This window comes from Plectropomus leopardus, chromosome 19 (genome assembly GCF_008729295.1).
Source record: "Plectropomus leopardus isolate mb chromosome 19, YSFRI_Pleo_2.0, whole genome shotgun sequence".
Lineage (NCBI taxonomy): Eukaryota > Metazoa > Chordata > Actinopteri > Perciformes > Serranidae > Plectropomus > Plectropomus leopardus.
Genome location: NC_056481.1, coordinates 28,002,068 through 28,026,780, shown reverse-complemented (window position 1 = coordinate 28,026,780; position 24,713 = coordinate 28,002,068). Strand labels below are relative to the sequence as shown.

General features: G+C 39.6%; 1 protein-coding gene across 1 annotated transcript; it reads right to left on the bottom strand.

The window, feature by feature from the left end:
* Positions 1-1,751: 1,751 nt before the first annotated feature.
* LOC121958483 (signal transducer and activator of transcription 5B-like) lies at positions 1,752-24,713 on the bottom strand. The gene is made up of 18 exons (XM_042507429.1): positions 24,566-24,713; positions 22,242-22,378; positions 19,702-19,858; positions 18,762-18,952; positions 17,628-17,781; positions 15,727-15,878; positions 15,317-15,472; positions 11,811-11,990; positions 11,491-11,578; positions 10,060-10,182; positions 9,663-9,755; positions 8,477-8,683; positions 8,274-8,368; positions 6,875-7,017; positions 6,412-6,567; positions 6,209-6,260; positions 5,348-5,455; positions 1,752-3,881 (listed from the first exon to the last, which is right to left on the bottom strand). The coding sequence occupies exons 2-18, from the start codon at positions 22,367-22,369 to the stop codon at positions 3,758-3,760; spliced, it is 2,307 nt and encodes a 768-aa protein (XP_042363363.1). The 5' UTR covers positions 22,370-22,378; positions 24,566-24,713; the 3' UTR covers positions 1,752-3,757.

The following is a 24,713-nucleotide window of genomic DNA, read 5'->3' as shown; positions in this document are numbered from 1 at the left end:
AAAAACATCCAAAATAAATGAAAATAAACAAATACTTTCTATATGCAAAAGCTCTGTTATATATCTGCAACCATCAATTTGAGTGTACCTACAAGTTTTGTCTGGCCACACAAGGTGCAAGGTAGATTTATTAGTCTTTTTTTTTAAACATGCACCCAAGGAAGCAAAAATTAGTGCACTCAAAGAGCGAAGTTCTGTTGAAGACATTTCACATGATTTAGCGGATACATATTTTGAGCTTCACAGGCCACTCTAATGACTCGTTTCACTATCAGGATTTCATCAACTTGGTATGAAAACATTTGAGAAGTCTAAAGTTCCGCATGACTGAATAATTTTATCCCCGTTCATGTCAGTGGAGAGCTAAACTGGAGCTACCGTTCAGCCAGCGCTTGGTCTATGGCGCTTGCTCTATGGGCCCAATTATGCAGAAGATCAGAGTAATTTCCATCAGTAAGTTTAACTTTTTCGGCTTCATATGCCACTGAGCAACGTTGATAAGAATGAGCGGGGCCCCGCCTCCAATGCTGTTTCCAGTTCTGTGTGTACATTCTGTGTGTACATCTATGTGGTTGATGCACTTCCTAGTGCTGTAAATCGAGCCTTAACTTTCCCTGGAAGTTGTTCTCGGTGGCAGACATTTGCAAAGTTAAAAAAAAGGCTGCACAATACACATTCATAAAGTAAACATAAATTAAAGCCAAAAACTTGTCTATTTCCACTTTAACCCTTTGAAACCTGAGCAAAGTGGATTCATTTCTTGCAAAAATAAGAGAGGGCAATGAGCAGGTTAACAGGAATGGGCCCAAAAATGAACAAGAAATTATTAAAGTTGCTAATTATGTTTTTCCTGGGTTTGCAAAGAAATCAAGCCTATTTTCTCAGGTGTCCAAGGTTTAAATGTTCGTGAAAGGCTCCTGAATGCAGCAAAAGAAAACTGTTGATTCAGGGGTTAAAGGGTTAACTATCACTGTGGGTGAGTTGCGTTTTCTAAAAAGCGATTAGACATTCCTTGGTTGAGTGCACCATTAATGGCTATGGCCTTTAAATGTCCTCTATGGACAGTGCTGTCCCTTAACAATCCACATGGCAAAGACGTGTCTACAGAGCCTCTGTATCTCTATACAGAAGCCTTACAGAAAAGAAACGCTTACCGAAGATTATTACTGACGATGCAGAAAAAGCTTTATATGCAGCGCAGGATTGAGCCTGGTCATAAATTCATCCATAGTGAGGGTGCAGATCTGACACAATGACTAGACTCAGGCACTTTGAGAAGCAACACACACACTCCACCAGCACTGTGGACTCGAAGTATTACAAAGTATGAGGTTTGAGCATTCTCCTGAAGCAATCCACTGCAGGTTGCTAAGCTTAGCCCGTAAGACAGCACACACAAAGGATTTACAGGGATACTTTTTTGAAGTGGGGTCGTATGGGGGATTTATCCATAGACGGTAAATTACAGCAGATATCAGTCAGCACGCCCCCAGTTTGGAGAAGCGGGCTAAACCATTACTGAAATGAATGCCTCATTCTCACTGAGAACAAAAAACCTGCTAACGTCTGGCTGTTTAATTAAACAGGAAAGTGTATAATCAGAACACACATGCAGGTCCAGTGACTCTTCTGTAGTGACGGGTTTTTATCGCCTCCTGCTCTTATCGGCAGTGATGGAAACACTTGGGTGAACGCCCTAATTTCAGCTCCTTAATCGGCAAGATGCAATGATGTGCCATCACTTGTTACTGTCTGTCTCCTCCCAAGCAGCACAAACACATTTTACAAATTAGTCTGCACCAAGTTTGAAAGAGAGACTGAATCAGGAAGAGTTTTTCCAAGAGAAGAAACCATGAAAAGTTTTCACAGACCTCTGTTCATGCTGCTGTCTACTTTTGACCCATTCTCTGGACTGTCCCTGACGTCAAGCGGACACATGAAATACCATAGACAGAGAACTAAAGCTGTTAATGGTTTTCCCATCAAAACAGTCTGTCTGGCAGAAAGACAAAAATATTCTCAATAGCAAACACTAAACTTTTTTTAGGTGGCTAAAACATGTTTTGTTGCCAACCCCTCCACAGCAGGACATTGCTTTGCTTCAGTGCCAGACTGTAGACCTGCTAACTGACATCTACTGTATGTAATATACTGTCCATGCACAGGTACCTCAAACAACCCCACTTAAAAAATGGAAACTATCCCTTTAAGTTTCCACTTTGACAACACATATTGATACATTGAATATTTTTAAGATTCTCTATGACCATGTCATAGTCATAGTCATTCCCTCCACTACCCTCTGGGTCTGTTTGACTGCTCAGGGTTGAAACATTTTATCAGTCTATTGTTAAAAAGGATTTGAGGTTTAGGCTCACAGAGGTTCAAAGTCAGGCTCCCTTTAGGTTTGGACAGAAATATGCAGCCAGGCAGATAATACTGTGAGAGGAATGAAAGGACACAGTGGTCACTCACTTTGAGTTTCATCATGATAAAGAACTTGTGATGTACAGTGAGGGTTCAGGTCACTGCTTCCAAACAACATGATCCATCATTTAGAACCAGGGCTTTGACTCTGACTGAAAGGAGGGCTCTGCTGGTTGCAGGACAGACAGCACAGCTGCACTGGAAGACACTTTTGACAGTCAGAATAAAGAGGGGAAATCATTCTCTTTTTTAGTAATGAAATGTGGTATTTACATGTGAGCTCAATGAAGCGCAGACTGATGAATATAATATTCTATAATCTGTCCTGGCTCTTTAACCACTAAAACAAGTAAGACCTAGCATAATAGCCATTGCACAATTCCTCTTGAATATTGTTATATCCCTAAATATATCCCAGGTCTTCTCTTTATCACATACAGTGAAACTTCAATTGATAGCGTTTATTTGCTTCAATCACTGACCTTCATATATATTTAGGGCAGGTGTCTCTACTTAAACCAGTATGATGTTACTTGTATAAAAAAAAAAATGGCTATCTGATAAAATGAATTACAAATCGTTCATTTGATCTCACTCTGAGACAGTGCATCAGAGCGAGAGCAACACCCAGCCAGACCTGTATAGAAATAACAGCAGCCTCGCTAAGAAGGGATGAAGGCCAAAAAAATGTTTAAGGTGGCAAAAAGGAGAGGAGAGAGAAAAGGGTTTAAACTAATCACAGAAAGGTGGGGACAGTGGTTTTCTAACCAGCAAACTAATAAAAGTAAGTACACGCAATGACACAGTGCAGGAGGGAGAGAAAACACCGTTTGTGTCAGTTCAAGTGCTTCAGATTGGATTGAAGCCTGGAAATAAAAATACAATAAAAATTGTCTACTCTGACTTTCTATGCAAGAGTCTCCCAACTGCAGCTAAAAGCTCATCAGGCAAATATAAATGCAAAGCTTACATAAAAAATGACTGCAGGGCGTTTTATAGAAATCCCACTGACCCAAACCAGCTGCTCACATTAACCCTGAGAACTACAGTAAGTGAGAGAGGACATTAGCACCAGCCTCTGTCAAACATCACTAGCACTGACTTTTGAAGGGAGTTTACTTTGTCTACAGAGACACTTGGGCAGGTGGACGGCTTTTCACCAGACCTGTTGTCTGCCAAAACTCCTGTGAGGAGCTGAAAGTCAAACTGAGAGCTGATCTGATAGAGTGAGCGATGGATATAGGAAATGTTTTGCTGTGGCTGCAGCTGGGGGTTTTTGTGTTAGAAAAGATGGAAACCTGAAGGTGTGCAGCAGGTTCGGGTTAAAGGTTCAGGACTGCTGGCTGCTCCACTGGTTGGCCATGGGCCTGCGGAGCAGCTCCTCCACATGACGGGCCACGTCCATGGTGTCCTCCAGGTCAAAGTCTCCGTCTGCGTCTAGCATGGTGTCGCTCCTGACAGGACCGCAGCACAAACAGGGCATACTGTCAGCAAGGAGGATCATGGAAAAATGTTTCTTCTTTTTTTTGTTCAAAATGACAATAACACATAAAACTAGGGACATCCTGATGGAGTGGGAGATAATGGCTTTAAAATACTATTGCGATATTGTAAGGCTATATCTAGATATCTTTAAATGTCCTTTAAACTAATGTTAACTACTAAAACGAATGAACGAATGAATGAACTGCAGTTACAGAAAGTTAAATCAAGTAGTTACTCCAATATAATAAAGTTAAATACACTACTGTTATTACAACATTTAATTAAGTATTGCTGTAATTAAATAAATCAAAGTGGGACCCATAGTGCTTTTATTTTGAAGGAACTAGCTCATCTCAGATGGGAAGTGTTGATGTTTTTTGTTGTGGACTTGAAGCCTCCAGTCAACAGCTGAATGGTAACATCAGCAGACAGTTTAACAGATACCGCAGTGCCGTAATGTGGCACGTGATGATTAATTCTCCGTAAGCTGGAAACAAACTAACAGCTATCAGATATTAATGGTATTTGGAAGTCTAACTTGTGCTCCATGGTCAAAATATGTGACTAAATAGTCAAGATCAGAGCTCTGTAGATAGAAAAACCCAAAACCTCACCCGCTAACAGCTCTCCAGTTCATATATTAATAGTATTTGCAAATCACATTTGTGCTCCACGGTTGCTAAATGTGACTAAAGAGTCTGGAGCTGTGTAAAGGCCCTGCTTTGTGTGTGTGTGTGTGTGTGTGTGTGTATGTGAAGCAGAGAGACAGAGGTGAGAGTGACAGAACCAAAACACAGTTAATTAATAAAAACAACATAATTTATACTCAATGTTGGTGATATTTTCATTCTATATATCACATGAAGAACAAGACACAATACATCGAGTATATTCGATATATCACCCACCCCTACCTGATAGGATCTTAAAAGATCAGGCAATCAAGCCATTTTTAACTGATTGGGATCCGCTATGTTAAGCGATATAAAGCCTGATCCCATCCTTTGTTTTACATCAGCTGTTACACGTCTTTTTACATACTAAGTTTTTATGCACAGCAACGCAACAAGTGCAGCTGTCAGAAAACTCTCCTCCTCCCCTCCACTCTGCTGAGCTCCATGTGTCAGAGCAGGCGATGCAGCCTGCCTGCCACAAACACCAAACTAACACTGGAGAAATCCCCTTACAGGGAGAGAGGCATCCTCTGAAGACAGCCACAAGGCCAAACTGATTGGAGAAAGTGCTTGCTATTTAAAATGTAGTTTGTAAAAAAACTAAAATAAATTGAACATTAGGGAACACCTTGAATTCAGGGAATATAGTTCTTAATACATGCATATACACTGGATTCATTCAGAACAAAACAAATTACCAACCTACAAGTAAATTTAAAAAAAAGAGGAGGGAGTATGAGGAGGAGAAGGAGTATGCTTACATAGAGGGGTAGACACCAAAGTTGTTGGGGTGGCTCACAGAGGGAGAAGGTGTTTGGTCCATGAATGTAGGAGTTCCTCCGCTGGGTTCAGGGTTCGGAGTGGTAAATCTGCCAGAGACATAAGTGATCATGGATATATTCATTGCTGGAATAATGTTTGGCATGTCTAACCAAATTGACGTTATACGTTATAACCCTATATTAATGACACATTAAGCTACAAATACTACTCATTTCTGACTGGCTGGCATGTGTCAGTCAAAAATGTTTATTGCAACACCACCTAGAGATCTGGTGTGTTAGATTTAGGGGTATATATTGGCAGAGATGGAATATGATATAAGGTGCACAATAAGGTGCAAAATGAGTCGTTCAAATCTACACAGGGAGTGAGTCCTTGTTTATGGAGATTGACGTGTTGCACCTCCACATTTCTACAGGAGCCCAAAACGGTCAAACCAATGTCACTCTAGAGGCTGATGCTGTTGTGTTAAACGTCAAGCCTGTCATGCCTCTGAAGCAGGATGCCGTGATGCAGTGTATAATCACACATTGGAGCAGCATGATGCCGCCATTGTTGGCTTCTGTGAATAAAGAGGGGACTTTGTTGCAGCTCTATAGTGCCATTTCTGTGTCAAAGCAGCTTCCGTCATTAAAAAGAAATGATGTGCTTGTTATTTCTGTCCTACTACACAAAAAAATTGTTAGACATCCACATCTAAGGTATGAGTGGTTTTCTATTTCTGTCGAGACGGAGGTCTTTTTGGGATTCATACCAAATCATCATTGAACTTCAAGAACTTGCTACTGATTCAGTCCTGTCTGTATGAAGGAAAGAGAAAAAGAAAAAAGAAAACTTACTCTGGCACAACTTGTTTGATCTGTGGTTTTACATAGCCATCCACTGCTTTGGCTGCAACAGAGACACACTGCTTTCAAAACACAGTCATTTCATCTTCAAACTGTCATCCATGTTCTAGATTCCATAGATCTCATCTGCAGATGTGTATTTGGCTCGTAGCAGTGTTGAATGGATGTGAGTACAAAGCCATGGTGATACATACAGAGTGGGGGGGTGTAGTACTTGGCGAAGACCTCGTCTTTGGGCCGGTCAGGGTAGAGAAACAGAAGGTGGTTGAGGTCACTGATGCGGTCAGCCAGGGAGCGAATGGAGAAGTCCTTGGTTGTATAAGGCAACAGATTCCAGACCAGCCTCTCACCTAGACAAGGACAGAGACAACCAAGAGTTACACTCATTCCATTTACCAAGGCATAATAAATCACTGATGCAGAGATTAAGATGGTATATATCCTGTGTCATGCATGTATGAACATGTGAGCACAGGAGTGGAATTAAGTTACTGATTATGACAGCAGAAAATTAAACTAAGAGCGACTAAAATAAATGCTGCTTTTCAGCAGAGCAGTTTTTTCGGTGTGTATTCAATTTAGTCAGATGTTGATGAGGAATTAATTCATTAGAATGAATCCCCCTGGGAAACACACAAAAGCGCAGCAGGTGAGCACCTGGTTTGTTGGGGTTCTCAGCCACCCAAGCGATGGTGATGCCTCCAATCTCAGAGTCGCTGAAGCGCAGCAGGAAGGTGCCGTTAGGTTTGGAGAGCAGCATGTCCTGTGCCTGCTGCTTGTTCACAAAGCCCAGGATGGCCCTAGAAATGCACAGGTTCACACAGACCCCCACGTTAACATGCCCAACTTTTTTTTAAAAGGTTATTTTTTGGGCTATTTGCCTTTATTTACAGCTGAAGTGCAATAAGGAGAGAGATAGAGGGTGACATGCAGCAAAGGGCCGAGGCTGGAATCGAACCTGTGGCCATTGCAGTTAGGACATAGCCTTTTTACATGAGGCTCTACCAACTGAGCTACTGGGTCCCCTTAAAATGCCCAACTTTACAGCAAAAATTAAAATGTTTACTAGGGCTTGGCTACTTGGCTATTCTAATATTTATTTAGTAGGAAGATATTTGTTTGGGTTTTTTTTTGTTGTTTTTTTTGCAGAGGACAAATGTTGTTTCAGTGTTTGTAAAAAAATAAATAAATAAATAAATACATACAAACATACATCTTAAATAATAGATAAGTTGGGGTTAGTCTGCTCTGCTTGAGTTTCTAAGGACTTTGTCAGGTTATTAGTTTTCAGGTTGAGTGGTTTGTATGTCTATAATTATTTGTTCCTGATGATAAAAATTGTCACAAGGTGTGTGATATCACAAAAAGTGCATTTTATTGTACATCTGCAGTACGTAGATCTGCTCAGATCCTCTCTTTCTTTATCATGATATTGCTGCTGCACCTGTCACACACAAAGTGACATAATGACAGTTTTAACAAACAGTTATTAACAGGTTTATTGACTGAGTTGAGCCATTTCAGTGTGAGCAGCACTGGAAGTCTTGAGTGCCTGCAGCTCACCCTGACTTTAGCCATTTTCTTCAGCATGGAGCAGGAGAATTTAACATCTTCCATAATGAGGACACTCATCATTTCAGATGCAAAACCAAATTTAACAGGCTCATTTCCACACTGGACACAGATCATTGTATTGCGTACCTGTCAGACTTTTTTTTAACTTTACAAACTATAAAGTGTCACAAAGCTGACAAGCAGTTTGAGGCACACCGGGCTCTCTCTCACCTGACACTAACACTCCACCGCCACCAGCTGGCCTTTAAACTCTGAGATATAAAACATCAGAACTTCATCATTGCATCCTATGAAACATTTGTGTGAAATTTGAGCGCATGATCTTGAGTTATAGCCAAAAACATGTTTTTTTTTATTTTCACCGTGACCTGGCGCTTTGGGACCTACAGACGAAGATACATTGGACAACCCGAAAAAAATATTGCCTCCAGCCTCTGCTCTTGCCAGTGCGGTGAAATAAAAAGTCAGGATGATTCAATACCCATCATTCCAGTGAGGCTTGAGATGTTTCTTCATGAGCTCCATAACGCCATCAAACCACTGCCAGAAGGTGAAGTTACGTCCAGGTAAGCTCTCCTGTAAAAATACACATGCTCTATGAGTATGGTGCTAACTCAGACTTTTTATCTGTTCTATTTTCCGTGTCACATTCGTCTGTTGAGCTGTGGAAAGAGCTAGCCTCACCCGGTTGAACTGAGCCCAGGATATGGTCATGTTGCGGTAGTCCTCAGAGTTGTTGCTGCTGCTGGAAAAAGCTTTCTGTGCCAGGAAGACCAGGTTATCCTCTGACAGGCCACGCCCACTGTGCATCTCTGCTTTGTATTTCATGTCGAGGGCCTCGCAAAGCTGGGGCCACAGCACCTTGTCTGGCACGATGAACGGAACTCTGCCCTGAAGGAAGGACAGAGGGGCTGTGATGAACGGAGTGTGTTCATATGTAATATTCATCAGTCCGCATTTCTCTGTAGGTATATTTAGATCTATTTTTTCAGTTTGAGAAGAATCTATCCATATCATCAACATCAACCCTTTGAAACCTTGATTGACCTTGGTGTTTAGACACCTTTTATAAGTATTTAAAAAGCAAATTGTTTTGATTTCTTTCAAAAGAAGGTATTCTGCAATTTGACACAAAATGTACGGCAAACTGCAAAACATTAGTAAAAGGTAGAGAGTGACCTGAGACCTAAAAATTAACTAAAAAATAAAAGGAAGTCATCAATTAACTAGAAAAAACAATCAAGAAAAATTGAAGAAAACCATGGGTTAGGTTACAGAAATATATATTATATATTATTTTTTAAATCTAGCACATTTTCAGGTCTTTCCTGTTTCTGTTCTTTTGCATGTCCTTCTCTATTTTTATTTGCTAATTTCAGTTATTTTCATATATTTTCAGATATTTTTCCTGATTTATTGCAATTAATTTTGGGTCATTTCTTGTTAAGTAACTCATCACCTTCTTTCCATATTTTTGAAAGAAATAAAGCCAATTTGCTTAGGTTTCTTAGGGTTAAACTTTTTTTAAATTTTTTTTCTTCATGTTCATGTGTTTGTCAATTTCTTGTTTGTAGTTTTTGTCCATTCATCATTATAAATCAAATATACAATGAATATACAATAATACAATGCAATAATTATTGCCAAATATACACGCTGAAGAAGGGCACCTGGCCCGAAACGTCCGTGTGGCAATAAAAAATAATAATCGAAGTGCTGTCCTGGTTTAGACTGTATTTACATTCACTTTGAGGATTTTAGCACTCGGTCTCAATATATTTAATTGTGAGTGCGCGCGTTGTGTTTGAATTTTATGATATATATTAAAGCCAATATGGAAACACAGGCCATCCATGGGCAACCAACTCACCGGCTCAGCAAAGGCGTTGTCCCACAGCACTGTAGCAGTGGCATTGTTATCCTGGCTGCCATGCACGATCACCACCACAGGCAGCGATAAGGTCTGCAGGTTAGACACAACAGAAAGGACAGTGACGGATCAGAGAGGACAAGTCTTCAGGATTCATTCAAACTAATCAGTCGTTAGAAAAAGGTTCATGGAAGAAAATGTCAGACTTGGAGAAATCTGGACAAAAAACTCTTATTGACTCTGGTTGGTATCTAAAGTCTTCCAAAGAAGACACAGAGATGAAATCAGTAACAGGTGGCCAGGAAGTAAAGCTCACTGTTCAATGACCAAACTTGATACCTGGTGGTCTTACTATGGCATAACAAGTATAAAATGGTTAAATGTCCCATCTGATTACTTTGACATGGAAGACCAGCTCATTGCCCCCGACGCTGAACTGTGACTCAAACAGAACTGTGAACTTCTCCTCCGTCACCGACTCTGCACCTCGACGGTCTGAACGCTTGATCCGCTTCAGTGACTGCATGAAGACACGAGGAGATCATACACATATTCCTTCATCACAATAAACACAGACAACAACTGAGCAACTGCATTCTCAATCTCTGAAGCTGAGGATCAGGCAGACATTACTGAAGATGCTCCTTGCTGAACAAGCAGAGTAGAATATGATATACCAGGCAGCAGATACACACACAGTAGTAGTTAGAGGGATCAGTTCATTGTTGGCTTTCATGGAGTTTGCTGATAATAGAAGAATATTAGAAGAATACAGGGACACCAGCTTTATTCTTCTCTCATTTTGAATGTTTTAAGTATGTACTGCATTTACATTGAAAAACTTAGAATTTGCATGCATAGATGCATACATGCATAAATCACTACATTTTGAATTTTGTGTAAATGGATCTTGTTGTACCTTAATGCAATCACCCTTAAAATGGGGGGCTGTGCACTGCTAAATAAATGCCACTAGTTTTTGGAAAATTGACTTGCATTTGCACACTCAAAGCACTTTCACACGAGTCACAAATATTGTACTTTTTACTTCATTGAATTTATCTGAAAGGTTTAGTTACTTTACAAATTAAGATTTCTTTCATAGAGGAGGAGAGCATACAATATGTTTTGTTACAAATTAAACTACATAATAGATTATACAAGTACATCTGAAACGATTAGTTTATTCAAATAGCTGATTGACAGAAAATTAATTGGCAACTATTTTGAAAACATTGAAGTCATTGTCTTGTTTTGTCCTCTTTCTTTTGAATAGTTTTGAGTTTTTTTGTGTATTTTTTTTTCCTGAATTTGGGTACTTTGACAGCTATTATAATTATAACACTTCAATCATCTTCTTTTATCCCTTTTTTCCCCCTTTTTTTCCCTTTCCTTTTTTAAATAGTATTGAGTTTTTTGGGGGTTTGTTGTTTGCATTTTTGAAATAGTTTTGAATTTTGGGTTGTCACGTTTTTGTTTTGTTTTTTTGGGGTTTTTTTTGGATTTTTCTGAATTGGGTACTTTTACTTTTCATCCTTAAAATGTATTACACGTTCTTACTTTACTTCAGTTACATTGATAATGCAGGACTTTTACTTTAATCAGAATGTTTACACAGTGTGGTACTTAAACTTTAAGGAATAGTTAAGTTTTGCAAACAGGTGAAGTTTCACTTCTCAAAACTACATGGGGTCTCTAAACAAATAATGTACTAAAACTGCTGCATTTAAAAAAATCTATATTGACCATACACAAAATGCTATAATGAATGTGAGCTTTTTTTTTTACAAAAAAAAAATCTGTCTTCCACTTAACCAGCAGAGCGTACCATGTTTCTGAAGTGTGCACTGAGGGTGCCGGTGGCCTGGTGATACTCCATTACACAGTTGTTGTTGAGAATTTCTCCACTGCTTTCACTGCCAAGGCAAAAGACAGCAGAGAGAATACACACATTCTTAAGAGCCTGTAGCTGGAATCATTGACAAATGAGGGTTACACATTTACACTTTTCATCGCACATGACGACTATGCCACCATAGCACCTTTTCTATTTGCCTGCTAACTGCCAATTAATGACCTTTGGGCCTTCTATCAGCCAAGTGCCCAGAATGTGTTGTACATTTATCCAGTCTACATGTTGGCCCTCACCTGTGTGTGCTCTCATTCTTTAGCAGAGCTTTGGCTTGCTGCTCGCTCACAATGACAGCCTTGACCTGAGGTGGATTCATGTGGACGTTGAGCTTCCCGCCCACCAGGAGGCGCACTGTGGCTGCAAACTTGGTCTGGGTCTTCAGCACCTGGGGAGGCTGCTTTTCAATGATGAAGGTACTGGAGAAAGGAGGGCACAAATGCGTGATGATTTGGTCAACCCTTTCTCTCATGAGAGGATTTAAGTTATCCAAAGACAGTGATATGCATGTATGGACTTAAACTCAGTGTACATATATAGTTCAGGATGAGAGATTCTGTCCATGAAAGTCAAAAACAGAATCACTGAGAAGGCTTAAGAGTGACAAAGTTACTCCTCTGGTATGCAGAGTCGAGGGATTGAAGATGGAGAGCAGCTGGGAGCTAAATCTGCTGCAAAACACCTCCATGCTTGACATAACTGTTATGTACATCAGGGATACTCAACTTGCTTTGCCTGGGGGCCACCTTTGCAAAATGACAGGAGGCTAGGGGCCAGCCACAGCAGCCCAATAAATGTTTCTAGGATTTGTGGATATTTCTAGGGTTTGAGGACATTTTAAGGATTTGAGGATATTTCTAGGATTTTAGAAAATTTCTAGGATTTAAGGGGATTTTTGGGGATTTAAGGATATTTCTAGGATTGTAGGACATTTCTAGGAATTCAGGACATAAGAGACTTAGCTAGGACCTCTGTTGGGGGGAGCAGAGGATCCTCCACTGCCACTTTTTTTTAATAAACAAGCTCTATTTACATGCTGTTTTATGTACTCTGACACCTATGTTTATGTTTAGTACAAAACAATCCCCAGTGTGAATCACTTTATTTTTAATGCAAATTAGAAAATGGTTGGGGGGCACCCAGCGCTCTACAGGGGGGCAGATTTGACTGTTGTAATGTTCCCTAAAAAATAAATTGAGTAACAACAAAAAAAGGCAGGCCTTTTGCTGTGTGCTGCCAGCTGACAGTGAAAATGACAACAGTTATTTTGGAATGGAGCGAAAGGCAACTTAGTTGACTGTTGGATGAATATTTAAGCAGGCATAGAAACTTTAAACATAAAAGTGCCCCTTTCTGACTGAGCAAGACAGAAGGAGAGAGCAAGCATAAAAAGAGAAGTAAAATGGGAGTTCCGGTTTGCTACAGACAAGGAAGGACATGCAAATGTGAGGTCTGTGGGTGCATCTCAACAGTCGCTTTTCTTTTTCGATATATTTCTCATAACCACATTATTAACATCTCTGAAGTATTTCTTTCTTCGACGTGGTGCATGGCACAGTAAAACTTCAGCGGTATTAAAGATACTCCGTCGCTGTCTAAACAAACAACCAGACCGCATTACCGCATTATCAGTTTTCTCTTGCTGCTCACAGACGCCTTTCACGAGTATTTAAATCTTTGAACACTGAGCAAATTGATTTGAGTTCTTTGAAACACATGGGAAAAAAGGGAATGAGCTACTTGTCAAGAAATGTCATAGATTGAAAAAAGTTAGTAGATTTAGAAAATTATTTTTTTTAAAGCTAGGGGAAAATGCCTGGGGGGAAAAATAACAAAAGCTAGTCAAAAACTATATTTATAATTATCATAATTATAAATTTTTAATTATGTTGCAGAATTATTTCTAAGCACTTTTCCATGTCATATGCCTGTTTTTTTGATGTTGTTAGGGTTTTTTAACTTATTTTTAAGTCATTTTCATGTAGTTTTTACTAAATTCTTTATAATTTTTGGGTCATTTCTTCTTTCATTGCTTATTGCCCTTTCCTGTGTTTTTGAAAGAAAACAAGCCAATTTGCTCAGGTTTCAGAAAAATAGCCATTTCAAGGACTTTAATTTTGGTAATTCTCCAAGTTGATCAGTAAAAATGCTTGAGACTGTATGTATTAAGATATTTCCTTAATTTAAATTTTCCCGCCATTGTCAGGACTGTGTTCCTTCACTGAAATAAATTATATAAATAACGACTGCAGCTCTGTGACATTACCCATTGATTAGTGGGCTGGTGCTTTGATGCATCGAGTTTGGCATTTTGGCCACTGCTATTTCCGTTTTTTGGAGCAAGGAGTGACCATAGTTAGACGAGAGGTTGGCGCTGTGAAGCATGAGGAGTGGATCTCACTCACAGCCCATAATGATGCCTCACACATAGCCTCCCTCACAGTCACTCAAGCAGCCCCACCCCTAAATATGCCAAACTTTGTGCCTTGATTAAATGTCAACAGGTGGGTTTTGTAAAAATTCAAGCCCCAGTGCACTTGCCATGAACAGGAAATTAGTTATCGAGACCAAAAACTTTTGCTAAGTTTTTGACAAAAAAGTTTTTTTTCTAAACATGTCTATTTCCACTGTAACAGTGAGCATTTTAACATGGGGGTCTCTGGGGCTTTAGTGTGTTTTGGGGCCAGCCTCAAGTGGACATCAGAGGAACTGTAGTTTCTCACACTTCATACGGGCTTCATTTTTTAGCTTCAGAGGATTCGTTGTCTCTAATTTATAAGGGAAACAGGTAATATTTTTTATCTTGTGGATATAATACAGCTGAATCACACTGCCATATATCTATTTTGTATATACTCAGCGTTAACACCTTTTTTTGAAAAGCGGACTTAGTGAAGTGTATCCTGGGCTTTTTCAATACATTCATCATAAATGTCAGAATACAGGTGCACTTCAGCTTCAGCAGTAGCTGGAGTGACCGCAGAGATGTATGTGACGGCGAGATTGCTCAGCTCCTCACTGTCTCAGTCTGATGTTTCTGCACGGTCTCGGTTATCAGGCTGACTCTGTTGATCCCTTTCAAGAACTTACATGAAGTGTGTCTTGCTGCAACTCTGCAGGCTTCAACCAACATGTATAAAGCTTTGGTCTTATTAACAACTATAAAAGATATAAAACCTTTTTACCCAGAAATATCACCATGATATTCAGAAATGTACAGAAGCCCTACGTGGCCATACATTAATTCATTTTTCCCCCTCTATCTTCCTGAGATAGGGGATAAATTTCTCGAGATCTTGAGATAATGAAACTGTGTTTTCCAGAGATAATGACAGAATTCATTTGAGATGTCAAGATCAAAAATCAAATGGGATTGTCCTTAGATTTCCGTCACACGTAGAATCGCAATACATTATTTGAACTTTAAATGTCAAGTTTATTTCTTGATATCTATTTATTTACCCCCCCCCAATATATTAGTAAGGAAAACACTGATCATAGTGTCCACTAAATGTAATGTAAAAAACTATTTCAGTTGATTCCTAATTCCTAAAAAAAAAAAAAGAAATTGAGTAATATGAGCAGGACACTAAATAACTGACTGTAAACCCATACAGTCTTATCCAAGCCACAAAGAACCATGAAGCCAAACCATGACTTTTCAAAAGTGGGAACCAGCTGCCCTGTCTCAGTCCACAGGCTCTGTCCACAGCCTCCACACAGCACTATAAAGTCTGCTTCTCACCTGGTAACCAGGGCCGAGATGATATCTGTGATGTCAGCATTGAGTTTGCTCAGCAGCTCTTCCATGGGGCCAGGCAGAGGAAGCTGCTGAGTTAGATGTTCACAGCGTCGGATCTGCTGCCGGTTCTGCCAGATCAGGTCAGCCAGCTTCTCACACCTGGTAAACAGGGACAGGACGTGGAGACACCACCGCAGGGAGGGAGGGAAGGGGAAGAAATGAAAATGAGACAGGATTCCTCTATAAGAATATTTTTTATCAGTCAACATCTTAAGTGAAGGAAAAAAATCAAACTTCCTTGAAATCAGAAACAAAAGTGTGTTTTTGCTTGATATAATTATAAACATTTCATAAAATCTTCACCCTGTAATATAACATGCCAGTTCAAATCAGTGGAATGGACCAGTAAGTACCAGGATTGAAGGACATCCAGCCCCCCCTCTTGAGGGCCCCCGTTGCCAGCCAGCTGCTGCCTTCTCTTCCACTGGATGAGTTCCTCATCCAGGATCAGAGTCTGCTGCTTCCTCAGCAGGGCCAGGGTCTTCTGGTGCTGCTCCGACAGGTCCTGCAAACACACCACCAGCCTCATGCTGAGAAACATTTGAATGTCACATACACAAAGGACATACAGGGACAGAGTAGTGTATTGGGATATTGTGTTGCTGAGGTGCTGGAGAGTATATATTTATTTGCTGCAATAATCTTTTTTGTGATTACTTTCGTTTTTGCATTGTCTAAACTCTGTTAAAAACTGGGCAGCAGATTAAACCCCTGCTTTTCTCAAATTCTACATTTCCAATGAAAGGTCTTCTGTTTGCAGTGGTCAGTCAGTATTGAATTACTATGGAATACTCATGTAGTAATATTATTCAATATATTGATTATAGCTGCCATGGTCAAATCTGAAACAAAAACTTTTCTTAGTAAATAATTAAATATTTTTTCTCTAAAGTCTGTACTAGTTTAAGTACTATAGGAAGAAAAAAATATGGAAAATACATTCTTTGTCCAGTTTGCTTATTTGTTTGTCACCATAGAAAGAAACTCCAGTACCAATTACAAAATGATGAATAAGAATATCTATTCACTCCAAACTAAAATGACATAATATTATGTGCAGAAGGACATGGTTATGAGTTGATACGACCAGATATTATACAAAGGTCATGAGTGTAGTGTATTTTGCTGTAGTGCAGAGACCAGCACTCTGGTGCTTGGTGTTTGAAAGTTGCTTTGCAGTCTGGGTGACGTTTGGTGCCTAGCAATGAGAGGAGGGTGCACAGGGGCATGATTGCAAGTGGCATTACATGCAAGCACTGCTGTGTCACATCAGTAACAATATGTTTCATTTAGCATCAAATTAATGTATTCATACTTTAAAATATTGCAGCTCCAACAAACAAGTTTTTAAATTATTATTTACTTTAGTTTATTTAGTCATCATTGTACTAATTAAAAAACCCACACCATCTGCCCCCTGGCTCCACTTCAGTTTTAGAATTTCACACCCTCATTCTGCCTCGGGTTTCTGTGTAAAAAGGTATGATGGGATTTGCAGTATGGGTGAACAAACTTGTCTGGCCTTCATGCCGGCAATGGAGGTAGTAACAGGCCCAAGGTTCCTGATGCCGTGAGCTCAACATTCTGTTTCTCTCTCTGTATCAGTATGGACTCTCTGCTTCCACACAAACAAAATTGCAATCCAGCTTGGCCAATCCTGGATCTGCACCGTAGTTGACAACGTAAGCACCCAATCAGGGACTGCACTGTAATTGATGATGTAACATTGAGGCCGCCGTTACAGAACAGTATGGCGGCTCCTAAAGCAACAAGTACTTACTCTAACACTAGCAAAGTAAACACAGCAATAAGTGAAGTTACTGCAGAAATAGAGTCAATAACAACATCTAAACAACAACAAGAGAATACACTCGCAGAGTTTCTTGGAGGAAAAGATTTCCATCCCTCCTTCCATCCTTGCATCCACCCATTGTCATCCACTTATCCTGTTTGGAGTATTAGAGTCCAGACTGATACAGAAAGAGAGACACAATGTTGAGCTTACATCATCACGATGGTCTCACCAGGCCCATATGTGCAAAGAAAAGCAGCTAGCTGCAGTTAGCAGCTAACTCAAAGAAGAACAGCAACCAAGTTTTTTGTCTTCTAAGCAGAGGATGAGATCAATTGCCATGTAATAAGGACGGTAAATGATTGTTATTTCCAACTCATGCTATTATTACTGCATAACTCTGGACTACTGCAGAGTGTCAGTGTGTGTGTGAGATGTGAGTGTCATGTCATGTCTTCGTACAAGCCTGTATTTCTGTAGTGTGCTGGCCTCTCTGGCGAGCCAAGCCTCCACAGTGGCCCTCTTGCTCTGCAGGGTGGTCTCCCGCTGGGTGCGCTCAGCTGGTGGCAGTGTGGACAGGCTGCTCAGCTGGGCTAACAAGGCAGGAATCAGGATACAGGCAGGATGTTACAAACAAAAACTGCAAGAACAACTTCTGGGTAAAAAAGATAACTTTGGTAACTTCTGAGCAGCTCCTGACTGCAGCAAATTGGTTTGATTTCTTTCAAAATAAGGCAATCATCAACTTGACAGAAAATTTTCTGCAAACTGCAAGAAATTATTAACGGATGGCAAGAAAATTACCTGACAATTGGCTAAAAAAGAAAAAAGGGAGAGAGACAGAATTATTAGAAATGTTTTATTCATTCTTTGATTAATTTTTCTCATGTTCTTCTTTTTGTATATTTTTACTAATATCTTGATGATATTTGGGTCATTTTTCTTGAAGTTGCTCATTGCATTTTTCCATGTTTTTGAAAACAAAAAAAGCTAGACAATTTGCTCATGTTTAAAAGGGTTAAAATCAGTCTTCCTGGAAGGGCAAGGAAATTAAATACTGAGGTGGAGCTAAAACAGCTGAACTATATTTTTCATGATATGGTCAGTTAGCACTGTTTAGTCCGGACAGGAGTGGAAATTTAATTTTGATGCATTTACAATTTGTTGCGTTAACCTTGCAGACATGACATATCAGCAAATATATGGCCAGGAGCTTCTGTGCTGCTTCAGTTACAGGTGTAACCTTAGTACCATGTTCAGTAGGAACTCATTTTGGCATTGGCACAACTCATTTTAATCAGCAGGGCACTGACACACAGATTGGCAGTGTGTTTTTTCCTCTTATTAAGACCTGGTCGTGTGTGTGTGTGTGTGTGTGTGTGTGTGTGTGTGTGTGTGTGTGTGTGTGTGGTGTGTGTGTAGGCCAGCTGTGGGAGTGGGGGGCAGGCCATGGACAGCCTGTCACAGCGCCACCAGCAGATCAACCAGGCCTTTGAGGAGCTCCGCTTGGCCACACACACACCACATTTCCAGATGCTTCTACAAAATATCACGACTCTAATATGCATAATTGATTGTTCATGGTGAATGACCAACATGTGTGTGTAAATCTCAACCCAGCCACAGTCTGGGGAGTGTGTGGGTTCACAGGAATCCTGCAGATAATGACTCATATCAACAAACCCTTTGACACTTACATCTGTAGCTTCTTGAACCAGCCTCTGCTCTGAGTGCAGGATGTGTTTAATGCAGCGCACCAGTTCCAAAGGACAGCGGTCATAAGTGCTCTGCAGATATCACACACACACACGCACGCACGCACGCACGCACGCACGCATATACACACACAAACAAACACCAGTCAGTAATAATATCAATTAGTTAATCCAATCCCATACAGATACCAACAATTTGACCAATGTTAGATCCAGAGCTCTTTCTGTCAAGCTAATTTCGTGGCACTTGTTCTTTTTAAGCAGGACAGTGGGAAAATAACTTTCATAGTGGTAATTTAAAAAATTATGAGACATTAGCCTCAATCCAAATATGAAATATTGTCAGTGTAGTTTTTGATTTGGGCGTGGTAATTCCCAGCCCATATCACGTAAAATGGATAAAGCCAATCAAAAATTCCAAGTCAGCTGTCAGTGGATACTGATTAAACATGCCAAACTGAAATCCCTCAACACTCCTTTTAATAGGGTGTGTTCAGAAACACTCACTCTGAGTGCCAGAATGGACCGATGGTAAATTGGGAGCACTTCTTAATGAGACACTTAAACTTTGATATAATATGTGCATTCCTAATGTTTCAAGCCACGTTTACAAAGGCTTTAAATTGTTTGCACCGTATGGTTTAATAATAAAAACAATAGTGATTCATTTCAGGAAGTCTGTGATGCCCTGAGTGCTAGAATACATGGCACTGCGGGTGCTAACTAAGTGCTATTAATTGTTCCACAAAGCTCTATTTAGTGGCAAAACAAGGTTTCAGGGTAGGCTCGTTTGCCCTCATCTTTCAGTAGATGACTGATACCTTGAGCTGGTTGGCGTAATGGCCTAGTTTGATCTTTAGCAGAAAGCCGTCCTCTCCTCCCTGAAGCTGGGCTTTCCTCTGCAGCTCAGCCACTAGGTTTTCCAGCAGACGCTTGGCTTTGGCTTCCTCTGCTGGGTTGTCCAACTCCACTGAATCCCTGTGAATGGCACAATTACCAGCAAGTTAAAAGCTCATGTCAACCTCAGTGCTGCTTTCCTAAGACTAGCCATTAATGGGGACATAGGACTAGAATCAACATAAATCTCTCATCAACAATGAAATCAAAATTAAATACTTATATAGCCACAACCATCCTCAAATGTACCTAATATATGCATCACATTCAACTTTGATTTTTTTTCACTACATGACTTATCAACTTTGACTAATAAAGGTCTATTAGTAAATTAATCTTCTCTCACAACAGGATGTCCGATATAAGAAAATAATTTAAGCCAAGGCACAACACTGGCACTTCAACAACTGAATTGAAATCATTATTTAGTCTGTTTTATTTGGTTTACTATGGTTAATGCATTAGTTTCTCTTGTGAGTGCAAGTAATATAAATGCTCATGCTGTGCTATTATGCCTGCAGTTTAATGTACTGTAATCACTGAGTAAACTGCGCAAGTCAAGTCAAGTCAATTTTATTTATAGAGCCCATTATAACAAAACATGGTTTGCCTCAGAGGGGTTTACAGTGTACAGCATCCCTCTGTCCTTAGACCCTCACATCACCCAAGGAAAAACTCCCAAAAAAGAACCCCTGTAATGGGAAAAAAAACGAAAGAAAAGTACGCACCCACTTATGTCTCAGGAAGGGCTGAACAATTCATCATTTTTAAATCATTTAAAAGATTACACTTTTCAAATTGCAAGACAAACATTTTTAATTATTACTTACATAATTAACTATTGTCTTATTGCCTTCACTACTGTGTCGCTTATGTTTGACAGAATAACCCATTTCTTGCCCTGTTCTTTTTACTAATGTTGCCATGTTCCCAAATGCAGCTATTAACTTGTTGAGCACATTGTTACTGACTGAAAAGATGGTCAAAACCTTTAAATTAAGATTCAGTCCACCTAAACCGATGTAATAAACACCATACAGTTTCCATTTTATTAGGTACACCTTACCAAACTTATGCAGTTTTCCTACCAAAATTAGCATGTGTATGCAGGTTTTGCAAACACATGTGTAACATCCGCAAACGTAATAAACCAAACTTAATACAAATCTGCAGCTTTTAATGTAATAATCCCCCAAACGTAATCAATTTCCCACAAATGTAATCGCAGTTGCGTACTACAAAAATATTATGAATTTTCCTGCAAATGTCCGGAAAAGACAACTGTACTACGTTCAGAAAAGAAAACTATACAACGTCCAAAGTCAGTGGTTTCTTCTCTGTCTTTAAATCTTTACTTATTCAGTCTCTCTTTCAAACTCGGTGCAAACTTAGAATAATGTTTGAGCACTGCTTAGGAGGAGACAGACGGTAATTAGTGATGGCACGTCATTGAATCTCGCTGCAATGATATGTTGAAATTACCGTTCTCATTTCCATCAGCGTGTTCGAAACCGGAGGCAATAAAAAATGGTGACTACTGCAGAGTCATTTGACCTGGTTGTGAATACTGACCATACACATTCTCATTGGATTAAAAAGCCAGATGTTAGTGAGGTTTTTGCTGATGGGAATGAGGCTTAGTACAACAGTCCAAAGCCCCATTTACATTTCATGAGTGTAGGTTAAACATCTGTACGCAATACAGTTTAATTGCACCGCACAATACAACATCCCCCAAAATTATAAAACAGTCATTCTACTAGGCAGAGTTCAAACGTATGAAAGTACCTAGAGGCGTTACTCCTATGTGCATGAGACTGTTTGTACTGATGTTTTTTAAATCATAATGTTATAGCAAAAACGCATGTGTTTGGGAAGTACTGAGCATATGACTGGATAAATGAGACTTGAATTATACAGCACGAGCTAAGTGAGAATCTGTAAACTGATGTTTAGACATAGTTTTGCTGTTTAAATGTGGTCCCTATTTATGTCAATTACTGAAGAACGTTTTTTGGATTCATAGTTCACTGTGGAGACATGCGAGAAAAACCTTCATTAATGAATTCAAGGTAACAGGCTAAGTAACTGATAAACAAATGATTATTTTTTAGGTGAAGTATTCCTTTTGTGTTAGCTAACTGATAGTAGTTTTGTCTCCTGAAATTTCTCATCATTTTGATTAAGTATTGTATAGGGTTTTTGGACCCTGAAGGAAAAAGCATTCTGGTCAATCATAAAAGGGTTTTTTTTTGTCTGGTTTTGGTTTCTTTTTTTGGTCTCTCTCTGTCTTTTAGTGCAGTTTTACATTCTATTATATGAGAAAGGAAGTGAATATTCTGAAAAAAAAAAGAAACTGCCAAATGAAGCTTCTACCCAAAGAGAATGATATATGTTATTATATATAAAGAGATTGATATATAAAATACTGGAATATGAATAAAGATGAAGGTCTTTTGCATACCAGAGCTGGCTCTCTATCCATTGGGCCAGGTAGTGCCGCACCTCAATGGGGAAGTGCTGGCCATACAGTGCCTGCATCTGGTGCAGGGCCTCACCCTGCAGCTGCTGGGCCTGGATCCACATTGCCATGGTGCTCCTCTAGAAGCAGGAGGACAGCGGCAGAGAGGAGAGAGAGGAAAGAAAAGCAAGCAAGAGTAGTAATACATAAGATGACCAGAGGGAGGTTCAGCAAAGAGGAGTAAAGAAGAGGAAAGATAATATAACAGGGAAGGAAATGGAGAGTGGGAAAGAAATATCAAGTACCTGTCCCATTGGTGAGCACTTCCAAATGGATGTGTTCCCGTTATTCTTTTATATAAAGTGCAACAGCTTCATACATACAATCCTAACAAGATACTTTATAAATATGTACCTGAATCACTATGGCAAAGACAGTGTGCATTTAACCCTTTTCAGCTTCAGATTTTTTAAGAAGCCTCCTCCTCCATTTGGCACTAACACTATAACAAAAACAACCTTACCCAGACTCGAACATGTCAATCATCTGCATATTACTGAACATAGAACATGAACATATTAGTACTACTAGGGATGAACAATTTTGGATTTTTTGCAGATATCCAATAACAATTTTCCCCACCCAATTTTAATGATTATCAAGTGTCTATTGTATTGGAATGAACATCATGTCATGCATACTCTCATTGTGATGGTTCACCAGCCAATGGAGATTTGAAATACAATTCTTTTCCGTGTGTTTAATATTTATTCATTGAGCAAAATACGAAAAAAGCATGTTGGCTGATTCCGTTCATTCAGTTCATTTTAAAGTCGATATCTGCCAATACCGATGATAATCCCTAAGTACTACCATACTTACCAGGCACTCAAGTGCAGCAATTAAAGGGGAACACAACCTTAATTAAGAATTCCAATGATATTCTCATGGCCCTGGAAATTTAGTTATTTTATAAAGTCTGCTTCATAAACATGGGAGAAGAACCTGATTTTGTGAATCCACATTATGTTTGCTTTCTTTTTGTTTATACCCAAATGAGCTTTACTCTGCTATAGTGTTTTCAGTTGTGAACTGTACCCACATACTTAAAACATTCCCCTGAGATATATATGTATTTATCAGAGGAGGGGGGTGTCTGTCTCTTTGTTTTGTTTTTCTTTACCCTCCCCAAAGCTACAAATATTTTTCCTTAAGGCTCTCTCAGTCACTCAGGGTAAATGCATAAAGCATTTGTCTCATATGACGTGCTCAAGAGCAGTCAGAAATTTAAAATAATTTCGATAGGTTACGTTTTTACCGATTTTGTTGATGTTTTTTTTTGGTGACCCACAGATATGAAAGGTATTTTTTCTTTAAAAAAAATCACCAAGAATTGAACAAAATACAATTGACAAACATAAAAAAAAAATGCCAAATACTTTCAAAGGAAAGAAAAATCACCTTAAATTTAATCTTTTTCTTAAAAAGAGAAGTGCAGAACTACTAATCCAAAATTAAAAAACAGTACCTCCCCAGTAACAGTCCCTAAGATGGATAAAAAATGAAGATTAAAAAAAGCCAGAGTGCATTAAAAGGCATCAAAATAGTGCTTGCTCATTAAAAATCCCCCAGGCCCCCCCTACAGAGGTCCAGGCTAAGCCCCCAATATTTTTAAATCCTAGAAACGCCGTTGACATGAATAAACATGAGTTTTAGCAGTCTTGATTTTAGATTTTGGAGAGATTTGTTCATGTATAGTAATATTTTTGGACTGTCTTGGAGCATGGGAATAACATGTATGAACTGTGAAAATGGGCGTAGTTCCCCTTTAACTTTGCAGAAGGAACACCACCTTGGTGGGTTTGCTTGTTAAATGTGGCCGGGGGGATGATTGAGGATCGTGTTTTTTTGACAAAGCAAGTCATATCACGTTAGTAATCGGTTGATGACACAGTCCTCTGTGTGAGTGTCGGAGTAGAGACGCATGGGTCTGCAGCAGGGAAGCTCCCAAAAAGTTTCACATATAGCTTAGCTTGCTAACATTACTGTACATTGAGAAATACTCAGTGGCAACCATTATAGGCAGCAAACTTGCAAATGGCGATGTGTGGGTGTTGCTTAACACATGTTGACATGCTGAGCGGGAATTGGGGGACTTTGTGATACGTTTGTTACTTTGGTGGGACAAGACAGCGTATCGTTTGCTAGCTAGCCAGTGTATGCTAGTGTACTGGCTAGCATGGTAGGAAAGCTCCTTGGTGGAGTACAGCACTCGACTAAAACTACACTTTGATGCGCCACGAGCAAGTAACAGCTCTTTAACTCACCTTTTCAGAGACGGCGGCACACCTCACAGCAACACCATGGACGAGCAGAAGCCAGCGCGCGCGCGCACACACACACACACATACACACACTACTTTTAAAGCTCACACAGGTCGTTGACGTGCATGTCACATCGCCAATTCCTTCTCA